A 26,896-nucleotide genomic window follows, 5' to 3' on the forward strand; every position below is an offset into this window, starting at 1 on the left:
ATGTCAAAGTCTGACAGTCTTGCTTCTATTAAATGAGAAATACCTATTTGGTATAGAAAATGTATGTAACATATATGCTCAATATATGTTTGTCATTTGTTAGAATAAACATAATGGTAGATGAAAATAGAGTCAAGAAAGAATTGGGATACAGTGTTTCCTGCTCTTTGAATATTCCTGACAGGTGATTATAAACATATTAACCAATATAAGAACACTTAATTTTATGTTCAATCATGATAATAATTCTACACGCATCCCAAATTCCAGTTTTCAACAGTGGTGAGGAATCCCTAGAGTAAAGGAGGGACAAGGGATCACCAGATTAGACATGGCTCGGAGGAGTTCCCATCATGGTGCAGTGAAAACGAATCTGACTAGTAACCATGAGGTTGCGGGTTCGATCCCTGGCCTCGCTCAGTCGGCTAAGGATCTGGCATTGCTGTGAGCAGACGAGGCTCAGATCCTGCCTTGCTGTGGCTGTGGCAAAGGCGAGTAGCTGTAGCTCCGATTCAACCCCTAGCCTGGGAACTTCCATATGCTGCAGGTGTGGCCCTAAAAGGCCCCCCCCCCCCAAAAAAAAGAAAAGAAAAAGAAAAAAGAAATGGCTTTGAGTGGGCGTTCCATGCACATCCTCTCAAAACCCAGTGTCCAGTCAGGGTCCTGGCATGGACGAGGCGCTCAGCATTCGAGAACACGTGTTGAAGAACAGGTTTCTGCCAGTGCCTTTCTGCCCTGAACCTCCCATTAGAACCCGTCAGTGCAGCTCTGCCCTACTCTCTCTCTCTGCTGTGATTCTGTTCCACACTGATGCTGTCCTGAGATAGAACTGGAACCTTTTAGATGATTGCTCTCTAGAAGTGAAAACAATCCCATGGCAACGTCCCTCAGCATCTGCAGCCCGTAATTTAAGTCAGATAACTTTTCTATGACATAATCTGGTCCGGGAAAGTCCCTATAAATGACTGTAACTCCGAGTTTTGGAAGATCTCATCAACACTTCAGGCTCTTCTTGCCTCCCACAGCCACCCACCAGCGCAGATTTTCCCTTTCACAGTTTCCAGGACTTACTTAAATCTGCTCAGCCCAAAGTGACATTAAAAAAAAGTCATGATCGTGCCTCCAGCAGAAGCCTTTGGTTAAAGGTGCTCAACGGGTTAAATCAGAGATGTAATATTTATGCAAATTAGAAGATCGCACTCCTACGTAGTGAATTTCCTTAAAGTCTACTTATATTAATTTAATTATTCCACATACTAATAGTAGCTGACAACAAAGAAATACATAAGGGAGTGATTATAATTTCTCTTTGATCTTGACATTCTTTGATTCGTTTCAATGGAGTCTGAAATACTTATTAGGATAAAAAATTTACAAGTAGAGATGTAATCCTCTAACAGTTTGCTGTGTAGATGACCACAGCTGAGTAGTCTTACCTTTAAGACAAGATTTCGAACAGTATAGTTATCACATTCTTTGACGTTGATAACCAGAACCTCAACTTTCCCATATATTCCTCTTTTTTCTGGCCAGTAAAGCACACATTTCTGGAGGAGGGGACAGAAGAACACAGCAAATATTCATGGTTTTCACTGGCTTTGAAGTATTTTTCATTCAGGCATCTCAAAAATGTCTATTTAATTAATTTAAAAAATCAAGTGTCAATTTTTACAGCTCTGTAAATGTGCTAAAACCACAGAACCACTTTAAATAGGTAAGCTATGGAGTTCCCATCGTGGCGCAGTGGTTAACGAATCCGACTATGAACCATGAGGTTGCGGGGTTCGGTCCCTGCCCTTGCTCAGTGGGTTAACGATCCGGCGTTGTCGTGAGCTGTGGTGTAGGTTGCAGACGCGGCTCGGATCCTGCGTTGCTGTGGCTCTGGCGTAGGCCGGTGGCTATAGCTCCGATTCAACCCCTAGCCTGGGAACCTCCATATGCCGCGGGAGCGGCCCAAGAAATAGCAACAACAACAACAACAAAAGACAAAAAGACAAAAGACAAAAAAAAAAAAAAATAGGTAAGCTTCATAGTATATATGGTATATTATAAATTATATCTCAATAAAACTGCTTTTAAAACAAAATATCTATTTTTACATACGTCTGCCAAACACTATTGCTAATAATCTCATACAAAAAAAAAAAATTAAAGTCAAGTTTCCCAAGTACCCACAAAGAAATTAAGGAATAATTTAGAACTGAATTAAGAATTAGGAAACTAAGATCCACATGTTAGCGTTTATCATGTGACGAAGAGAATTAAAAAGAAGTTCTCTTACAGTGATTGAGGCACGTCACATTTTCCTGCTTCATCAAACAAAAATCTCTAATAAGAGCATTTGTAATGTGTTAGATGCCACAGAATGCAGTTTCCATTGTAAGTAAAACAGATGAAATGACCACTAACACACCTACGGTACTATATTTTCAAGGACCAATGACCTGTTCACCTATGGGAGCCACTGAAGTAGACATATAAACAAGACTATTTTAAAAAACTTTATGATGGATCCCCTTTGAAGGGTTTAATAACAATAATTATATTGCAAGCAAGACAATATAACACAATGGTTAAGATGCAAGTTTTGGAGTCTGAGAGCCTGGAGCCACATTTTGATCCCACCATTTATTGGTGAATCTATAAGCAGGAAACATAATCTCTCTGGCCTCAGTTTCCTCAAGATTTAATACATGGAAAGAACTGAGGACAAAGCCTGGCATACAGTAACATTCAAAGCATGATGTTATTATTGTTACTATATTTTACGACTATTGGATTATGGAATGGGTTTTTGATCTAAAGTGATTAATTACATCATTACTTAAATATGTATTAGATCATGCATTGAATATTATTTTTATGAAATCCAAGCTACATTATTAAAAAAAACTACAAAATGAGATGCAAGCATATGTATAAGCTCATATTATTTATTATTTTGCCTTTTAAACAACTCCAAAAGCACTATTCCCTTTTTACCACACATTTTAATGATTAAGAATGCAGAGTGTGAAAGGTAAAATTTTGAGTGCCCGTGGAAGCAATTTAACTTTAGAAATACTGTTTAAATAGAATTTGTCATTTTCTTTCAAACACACATGCATATTTATAGAGAAATTCCTTCACTTGTTGCCTTTAATTGGGACTTTTCGTCCTCAGGACACTTGTTTCTTCACATCTGTGTTAAAGTCATAGGACCATACTTGAAAAAAAAAATTAGATACTTACAGATTTTTTTATAAACAGCTAAAAAATTACAGAATTATAGAACTAAAGGAAAAGACGTGTAAAATATCAGAAATACAACATCTGGGATCTATCATGCTAAGTACCAAATATTCTACATGATAGAGTCACAAGGAAGTCACTTCACCTAGTGGAATCACTGCTTCTTTCATCCATTACAATAAAGACATATTTGCATCCTCTATGCCTTGGTCCTTTTCCAAACAAATAATTTTCACCTCTATTTACATGCCATCCCACCTCCAAGACTGTTAGGCAATCAGGCTACAGGCTTACTCTGGTGGATATAACATTAACACTGAGAAAAGAAACCTTTAAAAAATAGAGCAATTTTCTTTCCCTCCTCATTTACGAGTTGCCAAATGTCTCCAATTTCCCCTGTTTAAGATAATCATACAAACCAGTCTGCCTGGTTTCTTTCAATGGAGCATCAATTATTTCGCTGCAAGACCCGGGCTATTGTGTGTGTCTTAAAACCCATGCCTCCTGGAAGAATCCAAGAAGAGTGACAAAGAATCTTGAAAAAGGTACTGAACAAAGAAAGAGGCATTCAGTAGCCCAGCAGTCTGGCATACGTGCCCCATTGTCCACGATCAGGCCCCAGCAGCAGGCCCCTCTTTGGGAAGGTGGCTCTTGAAACCGGTAAGAAAAGCTGCAAGGCAGGAGCCCCCAGCCTGCACCCTGACTCTTCACAACATAATACAGGCTTGTGCACCTACTTGATAAATGGAAGTGCTGCTCGCTTCTCTCCCAAGCTTGCCGGGGCCCTCCTGAATGTTTTTCTTGACTCTTCACCAAAAATGCAATTGGCAGCCAGCTCCCAGTAGACAATGCAATGTGACTTGTTCATTCAAACAACCCTTAATTAGCATCCCATCTCCTTTCTGAGTTACAATGGCTTATTTTTACACCCTGAATACATTTTTTCCCCCTTTTAGGTGAATGTAGAAAAAGAGACTAGATAAGCGTGGGTGCTTCTGAATATGAGGTAGGGGAGAGCTGCAAATGTAGCTGTTTCTAAGAGCACAAGTTCATGTTCAAATTGTTTTCATGAACAGCTTTTTAAGGCTTCTTACATTGTGGCACTAACAATGATACGAAAAAAGAAGAAAATTCAAGGAAGGAAAATGCTCCCTTATAGATAATATTGTGAAACCACGCTAATTGTAGATAATTCAAAATAGCACACTATCCCGCAGACTATAACCCCAAATCACCGCTATTCTTCTGCTAACTGGACTGATTCTTTCAGTAAAATTGTCTATTAATTCCAAGAATTCATAATTTGGAGAAAAAAAAAGAGATTTCCAGAAGGTCATGTGTCTCTTATGCAAACAATTAGTGAGCCCTGACTGTAAAGATTCTGGACATCAACTAATTTTTCATAATCAGTAGTTTATAGCAAAAGTAGAGTGCAATGCAAAGCAATGCAAACTCATATTTTTATGATCTTTTTTGTTTGTTTAACCTCTCCCTGCCCCCATATTAGGGCTATTTGTGTATAAAGAAGGAGCAGATCTAGCTCGTATTTAGTTGTCTGAAAAAATCAGTTTTTTAAGTTACTTTCTCTTTAAATTCTATGCATTTTTAACAGTTTTTTGAAGAATAGCTGATTTACAAGGTTGTGATAATTTCTGCCGTTAAATTTTATGCATTTAAAATCAAAGAGATTTTGCTTTCTGGGCTAAAGACACATATCATCATATAGAAAGTGGCTCTAAATAAGCAAAAAGAAAACATTCAGTTGCATTTGGGTTACATTTGCCTATGAGAGGAATAGAACAGAATATTAAGAGCCCCTTCACCAATATCATATCATTGAATCTCTTCCACGATCATTTGAATGAGGTAAAGCAGAAAGTAGGTATTACTGTTATGGCTTTTATCATTTTACAGCTGAGGAAACTGCAGCTCAGGAGTTTTGATAGGGGTCCCTGGGAACTAACCTTTGGTGGTGAGGACCCTCTGAGCAAATACCACTTTATAGATTCAACTTGCTGTTTTTGACTTCTGCACTGTTAACAACCTCCCCCCCTCCTTTTTTTGGTCTTTTGCCTTTAGGGCCACACCCAAGGCATGTGGAAGTTCCCAGGCTAGGGGTCGAATTGGAGCTGTAGCCGCTGGCCTATGCCACAGCCACAGCAATTTGGGATCCAAGCCATGTCTGCCACCTACACAACAGCTCCAGCAACGCCGGATCCTTAACCCATTGAGCAAGGCCAGGGATTAAACCTGCAACCTCATGGATACTAGTTGGGTTCATTAACCACTCAGCCACGATGGGAACTAACCCTCCCCGACCCCCGCTTTTTTTTAACCACAGCATTAACCAATGGCCTCCCTTCCCTCTATGAAATACGCTGATGCTCGGGGAACATGGTCCACTCTTTTCCTAAGTCCAGTACGTTTGTCCCTCTCTGCTGAGCTGTACGTTCACCAAGTGATATTTATACCCAAAACTCTTAATGGTGGTTGTACGCATTATTGGAGCTCAGTAATGTAATGAAATCTTTCCTGCAAGAGAAGATAACTGATTTTTTTCAGCTCCATTTTCAAATCTTTTGTTTATGCTCATTTTATAAAAAAGAGTAACTATGAGAGTATTCGGATTATTGAATACGAGCTGGCAATTACTCATTTATTCTTTTATTTAATTATTAGAAAGGAGAAAGGTTCATGTAAATATAAAGCCTGGGAATTTCTAAAGATAACTCCACCTTCACATATTTTCAGAGGAAATGAGTTTTGTCTATTCCAAACAATGACGCTTAACACAATTGAAAGTTGGCACATTTTTGGTAAACAGTATCTTCCTGGCAGTGTGAGGTCTACTGCATATTTCTTTTGAGCCAGACTCCTCACTATCATTTTGATCTGTAAGACATCAAAATTTCCTCTGTGGTATTATATTTACATCTTTAGAGAATCTGGATGGAAAGGAATTTTTATTTTAATTTAGTGAGTAATCAACAATAACAGAAGTCGAAGTATTTATTGAAATATTTGGACTTATGACTGACTACAGGAAAATACATGTAGCAAATCACATATAGAAAACATGTAACATAATCTATTTGACGTTGATAATGCCAGAAGACATATCCCAGACATTTAGAAAGCCAAGAAGCTACAGTTCCCACTGTGGCTTAATGATAATGAACCTGACTTGTATCCATGAGGACACAGGTTTGATCCCTGGCCTTGCTCAGCGTTGTGGTGAACTGTGGTGTAGGTTGCAGATGTGACTCATATTGCACGTTGCTGTGGCTGTGGTGTATGCTGGCAGCTGCAGCTCTGACTCCACCCCTAGCCTGGGAATTTCCATATGCCATGGTGCAACCCTTAAAAAAAAAAAAAAAAAAAAGTCAGGAGGCAAGAGGCTAAAAATGGTAAGAAAAAATATAATCCCTCTTTATTTTCTGAATTATATAGCCTAAGAGAAAAATGAAAACCAATCACCCTTTATGTGGCCCTTACTAAAAAACAATTCTAGCTTTCAACAGATTCATTTGGCTCTCCAACAGAGAATGCAAATTCTGAGAGGGGTGCCTACAGGTTAGCTCCAAGTTGATGCCCTGGAGAGGGAAAGAACAAGATGGGCTCCGTTGCTTTGCACATTCAGCATGGAGAGGTCTGAACATCGTCGGTTAACCAACTCAGTGTCACTTTGAAATACATATTTATCTCCTTCGCCAGTTCTTTTACAATGGCAACTTTGGTTTCGAGGACAGAAGGGAAGAACACATCTGTCTCTTGGAGCTTTGGAATATCTGCCAATTGTTCATATCATCCTTGTTGGACTTTTTAAAAATATGTCATGTTCGACCCAACTTGTAGGGAATGTTTTCTGACTAAACAATAATCTTGACTTCTTCTGTCTTGATGAAACCCTGACTGAAAAACAAGTTAAATCACTGAAGGCATATTTCTGACTTTTTCTTTAAGGGAACAAACCTATCACAAAATTTGAGGACTGAAATGCTCAGGATCACAGGAATTGTAGTTTCTCTTACACAGGTACCACAACCTAGTCTCTACTCATTGCAAGGCATTGTTTCACACATGCTTTGTCAAGTTTTAACCCTTAATAAACATGCAATAAATAAGTGATGTTTTCTGTGGAAAATACAACTTATTTATTTTGAAACAGTCACATATCAATATGTATGTAATTACATAAATCACAGTGCCTTTTCTATGTTGTCTTTATATGATTTTACTTTTAGTAGAAGAAATGTAATTATTAAGGGTATGAAGGTGCTTTGAAGAAACGTACTGTGACAGTCTAATCAGAAAATTATAATTCCAGAGGAGTTTCCATCGTGGCTCAGTGGTTAACGAATCCGACTAGGAACCATGAGGCTGCGGGTTCGATCCCTGGCCTCACTAGGTGGGTTAAGGATCTGGCGTTGCCGTGAGCTGTGGTGTAGGTTGCAGACAAGGCTCGGATCCTGCATTGCTGTGGCTCTGGCATAGGCTGGTGGCTACAGCTCCGATTCGACCCCTAGCCTAGGAACCTCCATATGCCGCAGGAGCAGCTCAAGAAATAGCAAAAAGACAAAATAAATAAATAAATAAATAAAATAAAAAGAAAAAAAGAAAATTATAATTCCAGCTAAGGTGGGCTGGAGGAGTGCATTCTACTCAGAACTAGGAAATTTACTAAATCCTGTGTGAGGGTCGTGTGTCCTGGGTTGTCAGTTATTTTCTTTTATTCATTTGTGTCTATCATTCTACTGATTTTTAGCTTCTATTGCTAGGACTGAGTAGACACTTTTTTTTTTTTTTTTTAGGTCCGAACCCATGGCATATGGAAATTCCCAGGCTAGGAGTCAAATTGGAGCTACAGCTGCCGGCCTACACCACAGCCACAGCAATGCGGGATCTGAGCTGTGTCTGCGACCTATACCACAGCTCATGGCAACGCTAGGTCCTTATCCCACTGAGTGAGGCCAGGGATGGAACCTGTGTCCTCATGGACACTAGTCGGATTCATTACCACTGTGTCATGATAGGAACTCCTGGGAAGACAATTCTTAGTTACTTTGGTTGTTAAAATTGTAGTGTTTTTCAGTTCTACAGATGTGTCTAGTTGTGGACTGACTTTTACTTATCCAGCCTAAGATTTATTGTGCTTTTCAAATCTGAGTGTTCATGCCTTTCACCAGTTTTGGAACATCTCTAGCCATTATTTCCTCAAATGTTAATTCTTTTTTTATATTCTCCTTTTTCTTCTTCTAAAACATACTTTATACAAACATTGGATATCTGTCTACCTACCTACCTACCTATATTTAGTTTCAGGCACATCTATGTGTCTGAACCTCTCTTGCATATTTTTGGTCATCTTGACCTTCTAGGTAATTTACTTGGCTCTATTTTTTAATCCACTAATCATTTATTCAGCTGTGTCCAGCTTGCTAATATACCTGTCTAATGAGGTTTTCTTTTTTCATTTTAATGTCTATATAATACTTATTTCTAGGACTATTTGGTTTGTTTTGAAATTTCTCTAGTCTTTTTTGATAGCAACTTGTTCTTTTGTCAGGTTTTTAAAAATTTTATATTTTGTGTGCTTAATTATAAAAAGTAGCCTATATTTAAAGTTTTTATTATTTTAATTTTTTGTGGGTCTATTTATACTATTTGCTGTTTCTTCTGATTTTTCCTTATGTTCTCTATTTACTTGTGTGTATTACAATTTTGACTTCTGACTTATGTTGGTTGGGCCTCTTAGTTGAAATTTTGTGTCATGTATGCTGAGAGTATACACATCCAGAAAGTCTTTGCTTTTGTAAAGTGCCACAGAGTGTCACTCATGCAGCATTCCTTTTTATGTTAATTACTTCACTGAAAATAAATTAATCTATAAATCACACATACAAATTAAAAATTAATTTATGTAAATAATTAATATAACTAAAATTTATATAAATATAAAAAGTTATAAATAACTTATAAAAACAAAAATGTTATTAGTTACTTTAACACTTGGCATTTCCTGCTTTTTGAATTTGGAATACTCAAGAGACCCTTTTTATTTACCCCATGAGAGGGCCAGACTTAGCCAGACTTAACTTCCTACTATAGTCCTATTTTGGTAGGCAGGTTTATTCTTATGGATCACCCTTTCACTGAAGGCATAGCCCTCACAGGTGGTCACTTTATGGAAGGTCTCAGTTCTAAGTCCTGGCTTTGGCAAGCCCAAGGCTTTGTCTTCAGTTCTTACACTGTCATTAAAACACAAGCTACCTATAATTCCCCAGTTTTATGCTTTTTATTCAGTTGCTGCTTCCTGGGATTTCCTTTACTTTTTTTCCTCAAGCTCTGCTATGTATGCTACATCATATTTTACCCAGTATGACTGGCCTTTCAGATTATCTAGCCTGTCATATTACATAAATTTATGGGAGTTCCCATCATGGCTCAGTGGGAATGAGCCTAACCAGTATCCATGAGGATGCAGGTTCAATTCCTGGCCTCACTCAGTAGGTTAAGGATCCAGCATTGCTGTTAGCTTCAGTGTAGGTCACAAATGTGGCCCGGATCTGGCATTGCTGTGGCTGTGGTGTAGCCTGGGAACCTCCATATGCCTTGGGTGCGACTCTAAAGAGAACAAAAAAAAAAAAAAAAAAATTATGGATGTATGCATGGGTAAATATACACAGAGAATCTACCTTTAAAATTTGAAGAATCTTTTCCTACCATGAAGGTAAATTGTCATAAACATAAACTGTACAGGAATTGTCAGTGGCTTAATATGTTGACAGATAGTGGATGAGAAAGTTGAGAATATTAGGGATTATTTTTATGATACCACCTAAGGCTTTCATATAAGATTCATAGAAATGCATTTATTAAGCGTATAATTAATTTAGTATGTAACTTCATCTACTGGCCAAAAATATACTTTTTTTCCAGGATAAGTTTCAGAAAAAGATCCTTTATCTATTGCAGCAAAAATGGAAGAAAACAACAAACTTTTAAAAACTTTAAGGCATCCCCTTGTGGCTCAGTGGATTAAGAATCCGGCATTGTCAACGCAGTGGTTTGGATCGTTGCCATGGCTAAGGTTTGATTACTGGCCCAGGAACTTCCACTTCCACATGCCATGAGCACAGCCAAACAAACAAACAAACAAAACCCCCCAAAAACCTTTAAGTTGCTGTTGCTGTTTTAGTAGGGTTAGACTTCAATCAAGGTTATAACCCACCAAAGGAGAATAAGGGAAAGTTCAGTTTTCCTACATTCCTTTCTTTTTTTCTTTTTTTGCTTTTTAGAGCCACACCCACAGCATATGGAGGTTCCCAGGCTAGGGGCTGAATCCGACCTACACTGCTGGCTTACGCCACAGCCACAGCAACCCCAGATCTGAGCTGCATCTGCGACCTACACCACAGCTCATGCCAACGCCAGATCCTTAACCCACTGAGTGAGGCCAGGGATGGAACCCACAACCTCATGGTTCCTAGTTGTGTTCAATTCTGCTGCACCATGACGGGAACTCCACATTCTTATTGCTATGGTATAGTATTCTTATTATGAGGTATAGTAATTTTGACAAGAAACGCAAATGTTGACTAAAATCAGACCATAAAATATTTCAATAAGTTGCCGTGAAATATAAGCAGCACCTAGGATAGCACCCTTTGGGAATTACACAATTTTATACTTATGATGCAAAATAAGAATGAATATTTTATAAGCTAGATCCTTAGAAAATGGCTACTAGTATGGACAGGGAATTTAATTTTGTCTCTTTCTTGTATTTCTTTTTATGAAGATATTGAGAAAGTTGCTTGTTTCTGTAGACTTCAAATCTTTCTTCAAAGCTGACTTTCTTATTTTGCTTTTTAGGGCCACACCCAAAGCGTGTGGAGGTTCCCAGGCTAGGGGTCAAATAGGACCTACAGCTGCCAGCCTATACACAGCCACAGCAAAGTGGGATCCGAGCCACAACCACGACCTATATCAGAGCTCATGGCAACACTGGATCCTTAACCCACTGAGCGAGGCCAGGGATCAAACCCGTGTCCTCATGGATACTAGTCAGGTTCTCAACCCACTGAGCGGTGATGGGAACTCCCAAGGCTCACTTTCTTAGTGAGGGTTATCTCACCACCCAAACCCCCTCCCACATAATCCTGCAGCTTATCCTTGTTCTCTTACTTTCTTCCTATAGCTCAGCACGACCAGTTCCCTTATCCTGCCCTAATTTTCTTTTCCTACAGTTATCCCTTCTAATATGCTATATTTTTATGAGCTCATTATATTTATTGCTTTTTGTCTGTCTCCCCTCCCACTAAGAAAGTTAATTTCTACCAAGGGCAGGAATCTCCGTGTTTGTTTACTACCATTTTGCCAGCAAATAAAATAGTAACTGTCACCTAGTAGGTGCTCAAAGCCCGCTTGGGCTGTAAATAAATATTTTATTTTATTTCCCCAACAAAAAAATCAGAGTGATAATTCATGGCCCTTCATTTCCTTACAGTGATATGTGAGTACAAATGTGATACCTGTCCGCCAAGTATATTGATTTAATTGAAAGTCACCATTCCTAGAACACCAGTTACCGTTTCTTTTGGAAGCATAAAGTGACCTAATCTTTAAATACCTTAATGTTTCCATCTTAAATCCGTTATTAAGTATATGGCAATTTTTACTTATACAATATCTCGTCTATAATGACTGAAAAAAAATGTAGTGTTCCATACTTGGAGAAAGTTCATACCTCGTTTTTCTCTTTGAGCTTTGTGATCATAACAATCACAGGACTGTCTTCCTGCCAAACCATCTGCCAGAAATCATTCACTGTGTTGATCATGGGGCCCTGGGTGGCGATGAATGCTTTCTCTTTGCCATTGTAGCCCTAGGTTGAGTAAAGAGACAACAATGTTGGCTTTGAAGTTGGTGCTTTGCACTGAAAGTTTAGGTGAAAGATCTTCAAAGCAAAACAGCTCTGCTAGTCCGAAAGCAACACAGACTTTCACAGCTTCATTGATTCTAGCACCATAGTTTCTGTGGCTGTTCTCCTGGTAAGTGAGGTACCACATACGGTACTAAGGGTCATTACCAAAAGTCGTAATGTTCAATCCTCCCTGGAGCATCTCAGATGGAGCAGTGTAGCCGCAGACATGAGGAAGCCTTACTATAAATGACCCACCACCAACATTGGTTATGATCAAGCAAACAAGCAAAAAAAAAACAAAAAAACAACAACAACCAAACAAAACAAACAAACAAAACTTGTTAGTAATCAAGTTAAATCAAAATTAATCTATTCTGGAGTTCCCGTTGTGGCTCAGCAGTAATGAACACAACCAGTTATCCATGAGAACTCAGGTTCCATCCCTGGCCTTGCTCAGTGGGTTAAGGATCCACTATTGCTGTGAGCTGAGGTGTAGGTCGCAGAAGTGGCTTGGATCCTACGTTGCTATGGCTATGGTTTAGGCTGGCAGCTGTAGCTCCAATTTAACCCCTAGCCTGGGAACCTCCATATGCTCCCTAAAAAAAAAAAAAAAAAAAAAAAAAAAAAAAGACAAAAAATTAATCTATTCTGATGGAAAAAACCAAAACCAACAATTCCAAATAGCAAATCAATATGCTCATCTAAAAGACATGTATATTTATTTACTTACCCTAATATAATTAGCATTAATGTAGGTGCTCAAAGAATCCGTTACATTTTTTGGTCTTAAACATACTCGGCTGAGGGGATCTAATGGAGAAAACAAGAAAGAATACATTAACCAGATTTCCTCTTTTAAAAGTTCCTTAGAACACCAATAACACATACATTATACATAGTACCCTTGTTATCTTACATAGCGATCCTCTGGGTGTGTCAACGTTTTTGTGTGGCTGGGTGTCTGTCTCTTGATCCATCTGTATTCATTGAGGGACATCTGGGACCATCTTGACTCCTGTTCTGGACCCATGAGCTTAAGAGGATGAGTTTCTATTTCATGCCATTTTTTGGTGACTTTCTGATTCTTGACCCCGTTTCTCATGTATGCTCTTTCTCTTGTTCTTTGCATTCAGAATTTGTACCATATCTCCCTGTTCCCATCTGGCTTCTGTCCTGTGCAACAGCCAGACTCGGTCCAGACTGAATCTCCTCTCACTATTTGGGAGAAGCTGTCTTTAGTTACCATGGCAGCACAGACTTCTGATATTGGATAGATTATTATAGTGCTAGCAATATTGTCTTAAATCCTAAAATCACTTTCCATCAAGAAGTTGAAAGGTTCTTTAAGAACCACAGTGTTAGGAAAATACGGTTCTGATTTTTACCAACATTTACATAAATGAATGAAGATCAAATCACCCCTTTATGATTTCTTTAAACCAGGACATTCTGAGCCTCTTGAAGGCAAGGATGGGGATTTTCTTTTCATTATCTCTATAAGACTTGGTGTATAGCACAGTACTTACATACATAATAGATACTCAATACATGTCTATTGCATTGAGTTAAATGGTCCCTTCCATTTAAGAAGCCGATTCTATGCATTCCTCTTTAGCAATTGCTCTTTTGCTTGTCTCACAAAAAGTAAATTCTGAGCATGTATTATGCTCATTGTTCTTCCCCCCTCATCTAAAATTCAGTCCTTCTTGGAGTTCTTATTGTGGCACAGCGGAAACGAATCTGACTAGGAACCATGAGGTTGCAGGTTTGATCCTTGGTCTCCTTCAGTGGGTTAAGGATCTGGTATTGCCATGAGCTGTGGTGTAGCTCCAATTAGCCCTGGTCTGGGAACCTCCATATGCCATGAGTGCAGTCCTAAAAAGCAAATAAAATAAAATAAAATAAAACAGATAAAATTCAATCCTTCTAATGTACACTCCAATCTATCTTAACCTAAGTCTCTGCCTCCACTCCTTACCCCTGCACCCAAAGCATGTGGAAGTTCCCAGGCCAGAGATTGAATCTGAGCTGCCCTTGTCACCTGTGTCACAGCTGTGACAACACCAGATCCTTTAAAGCGCTGTGCCACCGTGGAAACTCCCCTAACTCTAGTCTTATGCAGACACTACTCTCGCTCCTGCCGCTGCTGACCCTTTTGTGACTAAACCCAATAAGCCCACAGTGGCATTTATTTTTTCATGTCCTCTCTGTGGAATTCAAAAACTGGTGACCATATATCTCTTTAGGGAGTTTTCTCTTTCCTTGGATACCAGGTCACAGGATTCTGGTTTTCCTGCTCCCTCTTCCATGGCCTCTTTTCAATCTTCTGCTTATTTCATCACCCCCTTTTGATGGTGCTGAGTCTAGGATTCGACTTGATCTGCTTCTGTGCTCACCTGACCCTGCCTTATTGGGTGACTGATTCATCCCCATGGCTTTGGTACCCAAACCTGAAGGCTCCCAAATAGAGATCTTCCAGCAGGTTACTCTCTTCACGTATAGGGCACATTTAAAACTCTTATTTCATTCTGGATATACTACAGGACCATGAAACTCCATGTCTCATGTGTTCCTGACAGCCCCCTGTTAATTCTTTGCAGAGTGTGCTACCCCAGTTCCAAGCCCATGTTTGAGCACTAACTGTCCTATTGGACTTGATCCTCCATATCCAATCCTTCAAGTTCTGTCTGTTCTATCCTGAAACTTGCTGGGGTCTACATTGCCTCTCTCTTCAAAAGACTTCCTTCTTGGATGAGCACCTGAGCATCCCATCTGGTCTTACTACCTTTGGTCTGGTTCTTTCCTCATCCTTCCTTCTCACGGCTGCTGAGGCGGTCTTCTGTAAAATAAAATCTGATCACACCATTCCCTTGCCTACATGCCATCCGTCCCTAATTGCCTACAGCAGTATTTCCCAAACTGTTACCTGTAAATCATTTCTTCTATAACATACGGAATTAGGTCATATACTTGTAAATTAGATCATCCTTCAAAAATGGGATTCAGTCATCAAAGAAATATGGAAAATACTGAATTCAACACACTTGAACAACATTCTTCTTACTGCAGAATTTCTCAGGGTCTATATCACGCTAATGAATTCTGAGATTTTTTTTTTCCAGGAAGGTAGTATGTAAAAATTTATTTATCCTTTGCATTCATTTTATTATGGATATGTATTGACAATTTGATGGCCCAGAGCAGCATTGCCCAACAGAACTTTCTGTGATGGTGGAAATGGTCTCTGTGTTGTCCACAATTGTGATCACTAGCCACGCTAGCTACTGAGCCCTTGAAATGCGGCTGGTACGAATGAGAAACTAAAGTTTTAATTGTATTTAATTTTAATATACGCTGCCGTATGTGGCTAGGGGCTGCTCTCCCGGAGGTGAAAATCTAGGGGATGAAATCCAAGCGGCTTAGTGGGTCCAGTAAGTCCTCATCTTTTCCCACAGCCTCATTAATAATCGTTTTTCTAGGCACAGCATATGATCTAGTCACACGGACCTCGGGCAGTCTCCCCAGTACTCCATGTGATTGCAGATTCTATTCTTTTGTGTGTATTATTTCCCTGCCTTCTCTTCATGGTAAAGCCTTCCTCATTCTTCTGCGCTCAGTGCAAAGAACACCTCCTTTTGGAAGCCTTTTCTTGTCTCCCCAGGTGTTTCTTTCTATGCTCAGGATGCCACATTTTATTTTAGTTTTAATATCTTGTATTTTGCGCTTCCATGTCTGCTTGCCCTCCATGGACTGGGATGAATCCCTTGCGAGCAAGGACTGTTGTACATTAACTTTCGTATCCTTTGTGATTTCTCATTGGTGTGTGGCTCCGAGAGTGTTTAATATCAGAATTAAGTTTGATTAGAAAGAGTTAAAACTGCTTTTTTTTTTTTTTTCTAGGCTTTTTTCCTTTTCTTAGCAAAGGGACAGGAAAACTTCCAGTCCTTTTCAGTCTTCCCTGATTATTAAACGTTTCCACAAAGGCCCTAAACTGCTCAGACTTGAAAAGAGGCCCACTTCCTTCAGTTTTTATAATGCCCACAGTGTATATGATTTACTGAGAACTCGACCCCAAAACTGCTTAGAAGTAGGTTCCCTGTGAAACTAACTTAGCTCCCTGTCAACTAATGTTGCACTTTATGTTGGAAATTGGTAATTTATAGTATTTCCAAGTATTTAGAGATTTCCAGATACTTAAAAGAAAAAAAATAAGAATACAATGTATGACTAAGAGAAAATGTAGTGTTCCAATCAAGACTTTTTTTTTTTTTTTTAATATGGAAGTCCCCAGGCTCGGGGTTGAATTGGAGCTGTAGCAACACACTCATAGCAACGCAGGATCCGAGCCCCTGTCTTCGACCTATACCGCAGCTCATGGCAATGCCGGATCCTTAACCCACTGAACAAGGCCAGGGATTGAAGCTGCATCCTCATGGATACTAGCCAGATTCGTTTCTGCTGCGCCACAGCAGGAGCTCCCCAAAGCTCTTTAATGTTAGTTTAGTCTAATAAAAAAGCCAAGGATCAAAAAAACAAAATTTTGTCATTGTCATCATTTATTATTATTATTATGATGATTGTTACAATTTTATTTATGCGATGCATTTAAAGTCTCTTGCTCTGTATTAGTCACATTCATGATGATAACTTTTTTGAGAACTGATATTTCTGGATTACATGTTAAATATTTAGCATACCATTTATGACATATCTGGGCAGTATCAATAGCAACTACACTTTTTTTTTTTTTTTTTTTTTTTTTTTTTTGCTTTTCAGGGCCGCACCAGCACATATGGGTTCACAGGCAGGGGGTCAAATTGGAGCTACGGCTGCCAGCCACAGCAACATCAGATCCAAGCCACATCTGCGACCTACACTGCAGCTCAGAGCAACGCTGGATCATTAACCCGCTGAGCAAGGCCAAGGATGGAACTCACAACCCCAGGGTTCCTAGTCGGATTTGTTTCCGCTGCGCCACGATGGGAACTCTAGCAACTACAAATGTTGAACTGGCGATCCCCAGCCTGGACCAGTGGGTTAAAGGATCCAGCGCTGCTGCAGCCGCGGTGTAGGCTGCAATTGTGGCTCGGATCTGATCCCTGGCCCAGGAAGTCCATATACCACGGGGTGGCCAAAAAAGAAAAAAACCAAATGTTGAACTGAGCACTGATCATTTTTCCTCCCTCTTTTGTGCTCTTTTTATTTCCTTCTTTCCTTCCTTTGCTTTCTTCCTCTTTCATTCTTTTCCCCCCTTCCTCCTCATCTCATCTCCTCCTCTCCTCTCCTTCCCTCCTTCCTTTCTTTCCTTCCCTTACCTTCCTTTTTTTTTCCATCTTCTACCTTTGTCGTTCTTTCTTTTTTTTCCTCTCAACAAATTATTGAACACATACAGGCTTGGTGTATAGAACACATAACATTTTCCCACCCAAGTCTCTTTCAAATACCCTCTGGCAATCTTAAGTCTTCTATTTCAGATAAAAGGGTACCTGGATCCTGATATTTTGATTGGCATCATAGCAGATTTTTGTCACAGATTATCCTGTGTGGAAGATTTCCTTTCCAGGAAGAAATGTGTCTGAGGTTTGAAGTCAGAAAAGAAGCTATTAGATGAGGGAAAAGCATATCACTGCTAGTGATGGGAGAAGGCAGGAGGAGAGATTTCAGAGAGGAATTCAAGGTAAGTGGGAAATGGAATGAAAGGAAGGCAGGGACGGGCCACACCTTCAAGGTGACCGGGAGTCATCTTCCAATGTTGTAGGAGAGAGATTCTAGGCCTGCCTTGTCCATCGTGGTAGCCACTAGCCACATGTAGGCAAATTTAACTAAAATAAGATACAATTTGAAAGTCAGTTCCTTGGGTGCCCTAGCTCCCATGCAAGTGCTCACTGCCACATGCAGCGAAAGGCTCCCACACTAGCGATGCAGAACAGTGTGGACGGTTTTTGTGGACACTGCTAGTTTGGGCGATGCAGCATGGTGATGACGTGAAATTCACATTTTAAGATCCACGTGAACATGATCAGAGAAAGCAGGGCTCTTCAATACTCTGTTTTTTTTTGTTTGTTTGTTTGTTTTTTATTTTGTCTTTTTTGCCATTTCTTGGGCCACTCCCGCGGCAAATGGAGGTTCCCAGGCTAGGGGTCTAATTGGAGCTGTAGCCACCAGCCTATGCCAGAGCCACAGCAATGCGGGATCCGAGCCTTGTCTGCAACCTGCACCACAGCTCACGGCAACGCTGGATCCTTAACCCACCTAGTGAGGCCAGGGATCGAACCCGCAACCTCATGGTTCCTAGTCAGATTCGTTAACCACTGCGCCAAGACGGGAACGCCAATACTATGTTTTTGAAACTGTAAACTTTTCTCCCCATTGTTAGTATTCTTATTTTCTGGGATGGTTCTGGGGTTAACCATTCTTGGGTAGAAAGGGAAAAGAGAAACTAACATTAGCTGGGGGTTTCCTATTAGCTAGAGCTTTCCTGGCCACTTTCACATGTTATTATTTAATTATTTCAATAGCCCTACAGGGTAACATTGCTATTACTATCTTTAGGGACAAAGAAAGGGTGGCATGGAAAGATTTAGTAGCCTGCCATAGATTGTAAATGTTTTTGCCAGGATAGGAAATCAAGTCTCACTGCAATATTTTACTTGAGCCACACAACTTGGTGCCTTAATGAGTGATTTACTTGTTCTAGGCACTTAATATAATAAAACAGAACACAATGTAAGTAGGAAACACTACTAGACTTTAGATTTTTAAATATAAAATGGGTTTTAAAATTTTATGTATATTGTTTTATAGTTGCATAAATAGACTGCATGGAAGAAATATACATAAAATTTATTATTATACGTCATGGTTGCGCAAATAATTTCACACTGACATATGATCATTGTTTTCCCCATTGCTCTGGTGTTTAGGACACAGATATATTTTCATCACTAATATCTGTTTATATTGCAAAGTAATTTGCTATAAACTTGACCTTAGCACTTTAATCTACCACTTAAGCATGTCACTTAAGCTAACACTGTCCTTTGAGAAAGAGCTACAATTTAATTGGTTCGTGGCCATCCATATTTCTGATGCCAAACATTCTACAAATTATACAACCTCACTAATATGTACAAGCTAAAAGTATTTTAATTTAAGAGTTTATTTTAAGTTAGGAGTTCACGTCATGGCTCAGTGGTTAAGGAATCTGACAAGGAACCATGAGATTGCAGGTGCGATCCCTGGCCTTGCTCAGTGGGTTAAGGATCTGGCATTGCCGTGAGCTGTGGTGTAGGTCACAGATGCAGCTGGGATCTGGCGTTGCTGTGACTCTGGTGCAGGCTGGTGGCTATAGCTCTGATTAGACCCCTAGCCTGGGAAACCTCCATATGTCGTGGGTGTGGCCCCAGAAAAGACAGAAAGACAAAAAAAAAAAGTTTATTTTAAATTAAAACAATTATAATAATTAAAAACCTTTAAAAATTATTTCATGTAATGTTTTAAAATTAAAATAACTGTATATTCCATATTCATTCTGGTCTTTTCTAATGATTTTCAACCAATGATGTGGTTTCTCCTATCTGTATTTACTAAATTATATTTTGCACAACAGGGGGTTGGGTGGGGTATTCAGGCTACAGACATTTTCAACAGAAAATCCGTCATTTGCAACATTAGCTGTCAGCACAGGTGCCCTGGTTCAAGTGACCCACCCAGTTCTGGGAATGGAAAAGCTGACACAGGACTATGAAGCAGTTGTCTGATAGCATCTGGGCAGGAAACAGAGAAGCCTGAGCTTTAAAATAATCCTAATAATTTCCAAATCCTTCTGCGATTAGGTGGGTAAATATAATAGTTGGAATGAATGTATATGCCCTCATTACTTATGTTTTGTGAATGTCAGATGGAAAATGAGACACAGAAACAGAGACACAGAAACAGAGAGACAGAGTCAACAGTTCTAACACATAGCACTTCCATTCCCTACAGCCAATTGTGTTATAAAATATCTTTCAACAGTGACTATATCTTAGGTAAATAGACTTAACTATATAAATCAGTTAAAAATATGTCACGTGTTACATATATGTTTACAGTATGTTTCCAACTCCAACAGAAGGGGAGGTCCAAGGACACAATTAACAGTAATTCTCGCTCTATTACCATAAATAAGGAGAAGTGGGTGTTTAATGAGCAAATTAATGAACTGAGTTATGAAGACTCCACTATTTCAATACTTTAAAAAAAAATCTTTGGGAGTTCCCTGGTAGTCTAGAGGTTAGGATTCAGTGCTTACACCACTGTGGCCTGGGTTCTATCCCTGGTCTGGGAACTGAGATCTTATATCAAGCTGCTGCCCACAGTGGCCCAAAAGGAAAAAAAAAAAAATTCTTAGCTCCATCTTTTCAGAGCTATTGTCTTGAGATGTTTATGGATTTTGCCAAAACCCCAACTGCATCTGTCTGTTTAGTGATGGACAACACTGCTTCCTTTCCAAAGTATTTTTGCCATTCTAGGCAAAATTAATTACTCAGTGCTCTTCATGCTCCTAGATCTCTATTCTGGCTCTTACATTGAACATAATTACTTGCTTACATGTCTCTCCTTGCTAGTCTGGGACCTCCTTGATCTTATGTGCTGTTCTTTATTCCTTATTGGTTCCTGGCATTTAGCTCACGGAGTTAAATTTAGTTTTATCACAGTCTAAACCATGTTTCTCAAAGTGTGATCCTGGTATTGTCTGTATCACAATCACCTGGATATTTGCTCAAAGCACAGATTCTTGGGCCCAACAGAACTTACTTAAAGAGAACCCCTTGGGTGGAGCACAGGACCCTGGATTTTTTTTTTTTTTTGCTTCTTAGGGCAGCACCTGCAGCATTGGAAGTTCCCAGGCTGGGGTCAAATCAGAGCCACAGCAATGTGAGATCTGAGCCATGTCTGCACCCTACACTACAACTCACGGCAGTGCTGGATCCTTAACCCACTGAGCAAGGCCAGGGATTGAATCCACATCCTCATGGTTCCTAGTTGGGTTCGTTAACCACTGAGCCACGAAGGGAACTCCAGGACCCTGGATTTTTAACAAGGACATTAGGTGGCTGTTATGCAGGATGAAGTCTTTTGGGGGCCACTTTTTTGAGATAGAATTCACATACCATACAACTCACTTGTTTAAAGTGTGCTATCATAGAGTTTGCTTTTGCTTTTTTTTTAATTTACAGAGTTGTGCAACCATCACCACAACTGACTTTATAACGTTTTCATTATCCCCACAATCAACTCCATACTCTTTCTCAATGCCTCCCAACACTAGGCAATAACTGTAGGTTCTGTCTCTACGGATTTGCCTAACTGGACACTTCATATAAATGGAATTATACAATATGAGGTCATTTGTGATGGTTTCTTTCACTCAGCATAATGTGTTCAAGGTTCATCCATGTTGTAACATACATTGGTACCTCACTGCTTTTTATGGCTGAATAATATTCCATGGTGTACATCCACTACATTTTATTTATCCGTTCATCAGTTGATGAGTATTTTGGTTGTTTCTACTCTTTGGACTATTATGAATAAAGCTGTTACCAACATCTGTGTACAGCTTGGTGTGGACACATGCTTTCCTTTTTCTTGGGTATATACCCAGGAATAGAATGTCTGAGTCATATAGTAACTCTAGGTTTTACCTTTTGAGGAGCTATCAGATTGTTTCCTAAGTAGCTGAATAGTTTTACAACCCTACCAGCAAAGCATGAGGGATCCAGTTTCTCTACATTCTTGCCAACTATTTTATTGTCTTTTTCTACTATAATCGCATGGATATGAAGTGGTATCTCATTGCGGTTTCCCTGATGCCTAACGGTGTTGAGCACTGTTTCATACGCTTACTGGCCATCTGTATATCTTTTATGGAGAAGTGTCTATTCAAGTCCTTGCTCATTTCAAAACTGGATTATTTATCTTTTTATAGTTAAGTTATAAGAATTCTTTACATATTATAAATACAAGGCCTCACTAGATGTATAATTTACAAATATCTCCTCCCATTTCCATTTTCTTTTTTCTTTTCTATTTTTGCATTTGAGGGCCAGACCTATGGTCCATGGAAGTTCCCAGGTTAGGGGTTGAATCAGAACTGCAGTTGCTGGCCTACACCACAGGCACAGCAATGCCAGACCCGAGTCACATCTGTGATCTACACCGCAGCTCATGGCAATGCTGGATCCATAACCCACTGAGCGGGGCCAAGGATCGAACCCGCATCCTCATGGACACTAGTTGGGTTTTTAACCCACTGAGCCACAATGGGAACTCCTCCTCCCATGTTCTGAGTCATCTTTTTATTTTCTTTTTTAAAATTTTTTTATTAGAATATAGTTGATTCACAATATTGTGTCAACTCTTGCTGCACAGGACAGTGACCCAGTCATACCTATTCATACACTCTTTCTCTCACACTATCTTTCATCATGGTCTATCCCAAGAGACCTGACACAGTTCCCTGTGCTATACAGTAGCACTTCATTGCCCATCCATTCCAAATGTCATAGTTTGCATCTACCAATCCCAAACTCCCCATCCATCCAACTTGCAACCCTACTTCAGTTAAAAAAAATAAAAAGGAAAGAAACTTACTTGGCAAAATAGTCTTATAACGATTTTTAGTTCCATGGCGTGGAATATCAATTTCTTTGGGATCCACAAAGTTCATTGGTATTTCCTGCAAAAATAAGGGATATCAAATGCTGTATCTAATGCTGCCACAAAGAAAATCTTCACAGGGGGCCATCTGATGCAGAGCTCTATTGGACTTCAAAGTCACTTATAAACAACAGACTACCACCTCTGCTTGACCAACACCCTTCCTTTCCATAAACACATTGGCTACACCCTGACAAGCCGCCTCTAAGAAACAGCTGTGTTAGGAAGTATTATTTTATTTGGAGTTATTAAAGAGACACAGAAGACTTTGGTGAGGTTTTAAGAATCCTGTCCGACATAATTGCTGGAAATATATAACAGGTGGCTGAAAAATTGCCTTTTTAACAATGCATTTAAATTTCTTCCAATTTCGGTGTAAGTTCAGTACCAAGGATTTTATTATGATGGATTCTCTTTTAACATTAATTGTGAGTCTTTGAGGATTAGGGAAAATTTCCTCCCCAAATGGTAAGTATAAAGGGCATTTCTGGTGATTTCAGTGATGACAATATGATGCATTTTTTTTGTGTGTGTGTATTAAGAAATGGTTTATAATTGTACTGTTCCATTTATGGTTGTAAGTGCAATATTTTTAGTGAAGGGCATTCAGGCACTGTCCTCTGGCACTGAACAAGAGTACAACATATTTATTAAGTCAGAATATACGTCAAATGATGGGGGGGGGACACAAGAGCTTGGAAATAGCTCTATGCATTAGATCTAAAAGGGGAGTGTCTGATACCAACTGGGACAGAGAAACCAATAAGCCAAAGTTTTCAAAAGGATCTAAACAAATAATTAAGGATTGGATTATACAAAATAGTATGTTCTCTAACTTAAAGTTCTGCAGAGGACTGACTAGAAAAGATTAATGTGAAATAAAATAGCTTTTATCCCCAGATCACATAAAATAATATTTTATTACCTACACTGTCTCCAACAGAAAATAGAACTCAACAGCTTAGTATTCCCTGAAATGAAAGAAATTATCTACAAATTGATTCAAATTGGCCCTGTTTTCAGTCATTCTGCAAACTGAAGAAAAGCCTGACTATACTATGAATTTAAAATTTGGTCTATGAAGAGGAGTAGCTTACTTTTTAAATAGCCTTTCCTAAGTCTGCATTATTTTAGATACTTATGGTATTTATTCCTACTTTCTGCTCCAGCTAAATGTTACAAGGTCTCAATTCCAAGTTACTGAAGTAAGCAAAACTGTTGAATTCGATAGAAACCACGGTCATGTTTGGTAATTTCAACATTAGTCTGTGAAATTTGGCAAAGCCGTGAACATCTTTATTCCTCCCTACTCTTTGCTGTTTTCTGACACACACTGACAATTTGTCATCTTCCAGCATCCTCTCTCTCCTTAGCATTCCTTGTTGGCCTCCTCTCTCCTCTCAGGGAGGTAAAAAGACCATGTGAACAAAGAGCTATTAGTGGTTCTGGAAAAGAATATTAGGTGTACCTCTGGCCACCTCTGTGATCACTGGTTGGTTCTTTTATCCCCTCCAGGTCTCATTTTCTTCATATATAAAAAGAGGACATGCTACAACATCTAATGTTTAAGACTGCATGCTTGTGTTTTACTTTAGACAATAATAGTTGATAAAGTTTACAGATCTAATCCGTTGCCGATCTTTCACCATTAGAGTGGTAGCAAGCATCTACCCTGACCCTAGAGTGTTCAATTTGAAGACCTGACACATATGTCTTCAAATGAACAAATGACTTAAGATACTAGGGGTTCTATAAAATGAATATTCCCTTGGGGCAAAAATTGGACCTAAGAAGGTCTAATCTATCTCCATGCTCCCTGCATAGACATGTATTTTTATGCATCAAGCTTTCACCAGCAACACTGATGGGTCACCATTGTTTTTAGCTGGATGAAACTCATCACCATTTTTTAGCCTATATTGGCTCTTCCTCCTGTGTTATTTCATTAAAGACATTACATGCACCCTGCTGCTCAAGTCTAAAAGTGGAGGTGTCATCCCTAACTTCTCCCTTTTTCTTGTCTGCCTTACCTGATTAAGCCTACGTCTTGTAGATTCCTCTAGATCCTTCCATTTTTCACTGCTACTATCTTAGTTTAGACCATTATCACAGTTCTGCAGGATTATCTCTAGAGTCTCCAAAATTCCTTTCTAAAGCCCACTTTAGTGCAGATAGTGATCTTTTAAAAACTCAAGTCCAAACCTTCAAATATCTATGAAGACTTTGGCATTTTTTTTTTGTATATCTCTGAGGCTCAACTTTTGTCACTTTCCACCTTGATTTCAATGCTCCTGTCTAACTGGACAATTCCCCAGAGTTAGCAAAGCTGTTCCTTCATCCTGGAATACCCAGCTCCTTCTTGCCACATCTTTGCCTGGCCAGCTCCTATATGCTCTGCCTCAATTTAGCCATCAGGTTCTAGTTTGGGCACGTAACAGTTGATGAGATGCAGGGTGGGTCTAAAAATCCTTGCACTTAGCCTTGGGAGCTGTAACCATTTTACTGTAAGCTGCCTGAGTGGAGTACAGCATCATTTAACATACGCCTCTAGTGCCTAGTATATCAAAATACCTACTGGAGAGTGAGTAATAAACAGCAGGCTCACCATGAATTCACTTTGGAGTAAATGCGAACTTGCCACGGCGTCCCTCAGCTGTGACCTTGTGAGAATTCGGCTGGCTGACTGCAGATACTCCATTGCTACCTTCTCCCGAGGGGTTGGGGTGGCCACAAAGGGTTCAACAGTCCCCAAGCTACTCATGTCGAGTGTAAGAGATACGTTGGACCCTCGTCTACATTGGAGAAGAATGTTATTAGGTTTAGACACTAGACACTGCATGAATTATTTGAAGTATATAAGTTTGTTTTTCTGTATATACACACAATTCCGTGAGAACCTATTACACAAATAAGGACCAAATGTCTTCTTTTTTTTTGTCTTTTTAGGGCTGCACCTCGACATACCGGCCCACACCAAGCCACAGCAACGTGGGATCCAAGTGGTGCCTGTGACCTACACCACAGCTCATGGCAATGCTGGATCCTTAACCCACTGAGCGAGGCCAGGAATCAAACCTGCGTCCTCATGGATGCTAGTTGGGTTCATTAACCACTGAGCCACGACGGGAACTCCTGTCTTTGCTCTTTATGGTGCCATAAGTGACTACAGCAATTACTCATAGTTTCTTTACAGGAAACTGGAAGTTTTGTGATTGGAAATAACTTTGAAGTGAGAAAATGTATTTTCATCCTCTATTAAGGGGATGGTCGCTACAGAAATAATAAGATTCCTAATAAGTGAAAAATTTAGGAAAAGTAAACATTACATTTGAATTGAGGAATGAGATGCAACACAAACCAACTTTTGTGAGAGTCCAGTATATAAATTCTATATTCACTCCAATATTTTTGATATCATTTTGCTATATTCATGATTTTATTGAACACAGGAAACATTCAAATTATCACCATTAAAATGGAATTTAAAAGTTTAAGATGCATATATTTTTTATAACTTCTGATGAATCCCTGAAAGATAGCTTTTGAATCCTCTCTGTATGTATGTATGCATGCAGGTTTATGTGTGTACTTGCAGATGCATGTGTATATTTACTTAATTTTGTGATAAACTTATAAGGGACCACAAACCCTCATACTGAATTATAGTTGATTTTTCCCCTTCTTGCTGGGAGGTGAGGTGGGGTTCTTCCAACATATAAAGGCACCTAGGGTCCTGAAAAGAAGGTGTGAGTGTCTCTTATTAGTTATATTAACTGTGTGGAACTGAGGAATAACTATTAAACAGCAGGTGCTAAGGGTCAAAGCCAGAGGTTACATTCAAAGTATTGTTAAATTTAAAGGGGCCCAATATGTGCATCAGGTGATCAAATATGGTGCCAAGTGGTTGGTGTCCCAAGAAAATAAAGAGCTGGCATCCAGGTCAAAACAAATGTGAATAAGAGAACACAAGAAGATAGCAGGTCCGGCTTATTATTTCCTTTGTTTTACATGTACGGAGTCCTACTTCAGGAAATA

General features: G+C 39.3%; 1 protein-coding gene across 7 annotated transcripts in view; it reads right to left on the minus strand.

Annotated features, from left to right (window-relative positions):
* The window catches only part of PTPRR (protein tyrosine phosphatase receptor type R), a 253,812-nt gene that overhangs the window by 23,476 nt on the left and 203,440 nt on the right, over window positions 1-26,896 (minus strand). For all 7 annotated transcript variants that reach the window (XR_014803634.1, XR_014803633.1, XM_084956339.1 and 4 more), the window contains 5 exons: window positions 25,467-25,653; window positions 22,796-22,880; window positions 12,888-12,967; window positions 11,981-12,118; window positions 1,437-1,547 (listed from right to left, as the gene is read on the minus strand). Coding sequence is in view for 5 of the 7 variants with exons in the window: in XM_084956339.1 (XP_084812465.1) it covers window positions 1,437-1,547; window positions 11,981-12,118; window positions 12,888-12,967; window positions 22,796-22,880; window positions 25,467-25,653 (601 nt within the window). In the remaining 2 variants the exon portion in view is untranslated. The remainder of the gene's footprint in view (window positions 1-1,436; window positions 1,548-11,980; window positions 12,119-12,887; window positions 12,968-22,795; window positions 22,881-25,466; window positions 25,654-26,896) is intronic.

The sequence above is a fragment of the Sus scrofa genome, chromosome 5 (genome assembly GCF_054392235.1).
Source record: "Sus scrofa isolate SSC_HxYL_T2T_F1_AM1 chromosome 5, Sscrofa_HxYL_maternal_Yorkshire_Landrace_v2.0, whole genome shotgun sequence".
NCBI lineage: Eukaryota > Metazoa > Chordata > Mammalia > Artiodactyla > Suidae > Sus > Sus scrofa.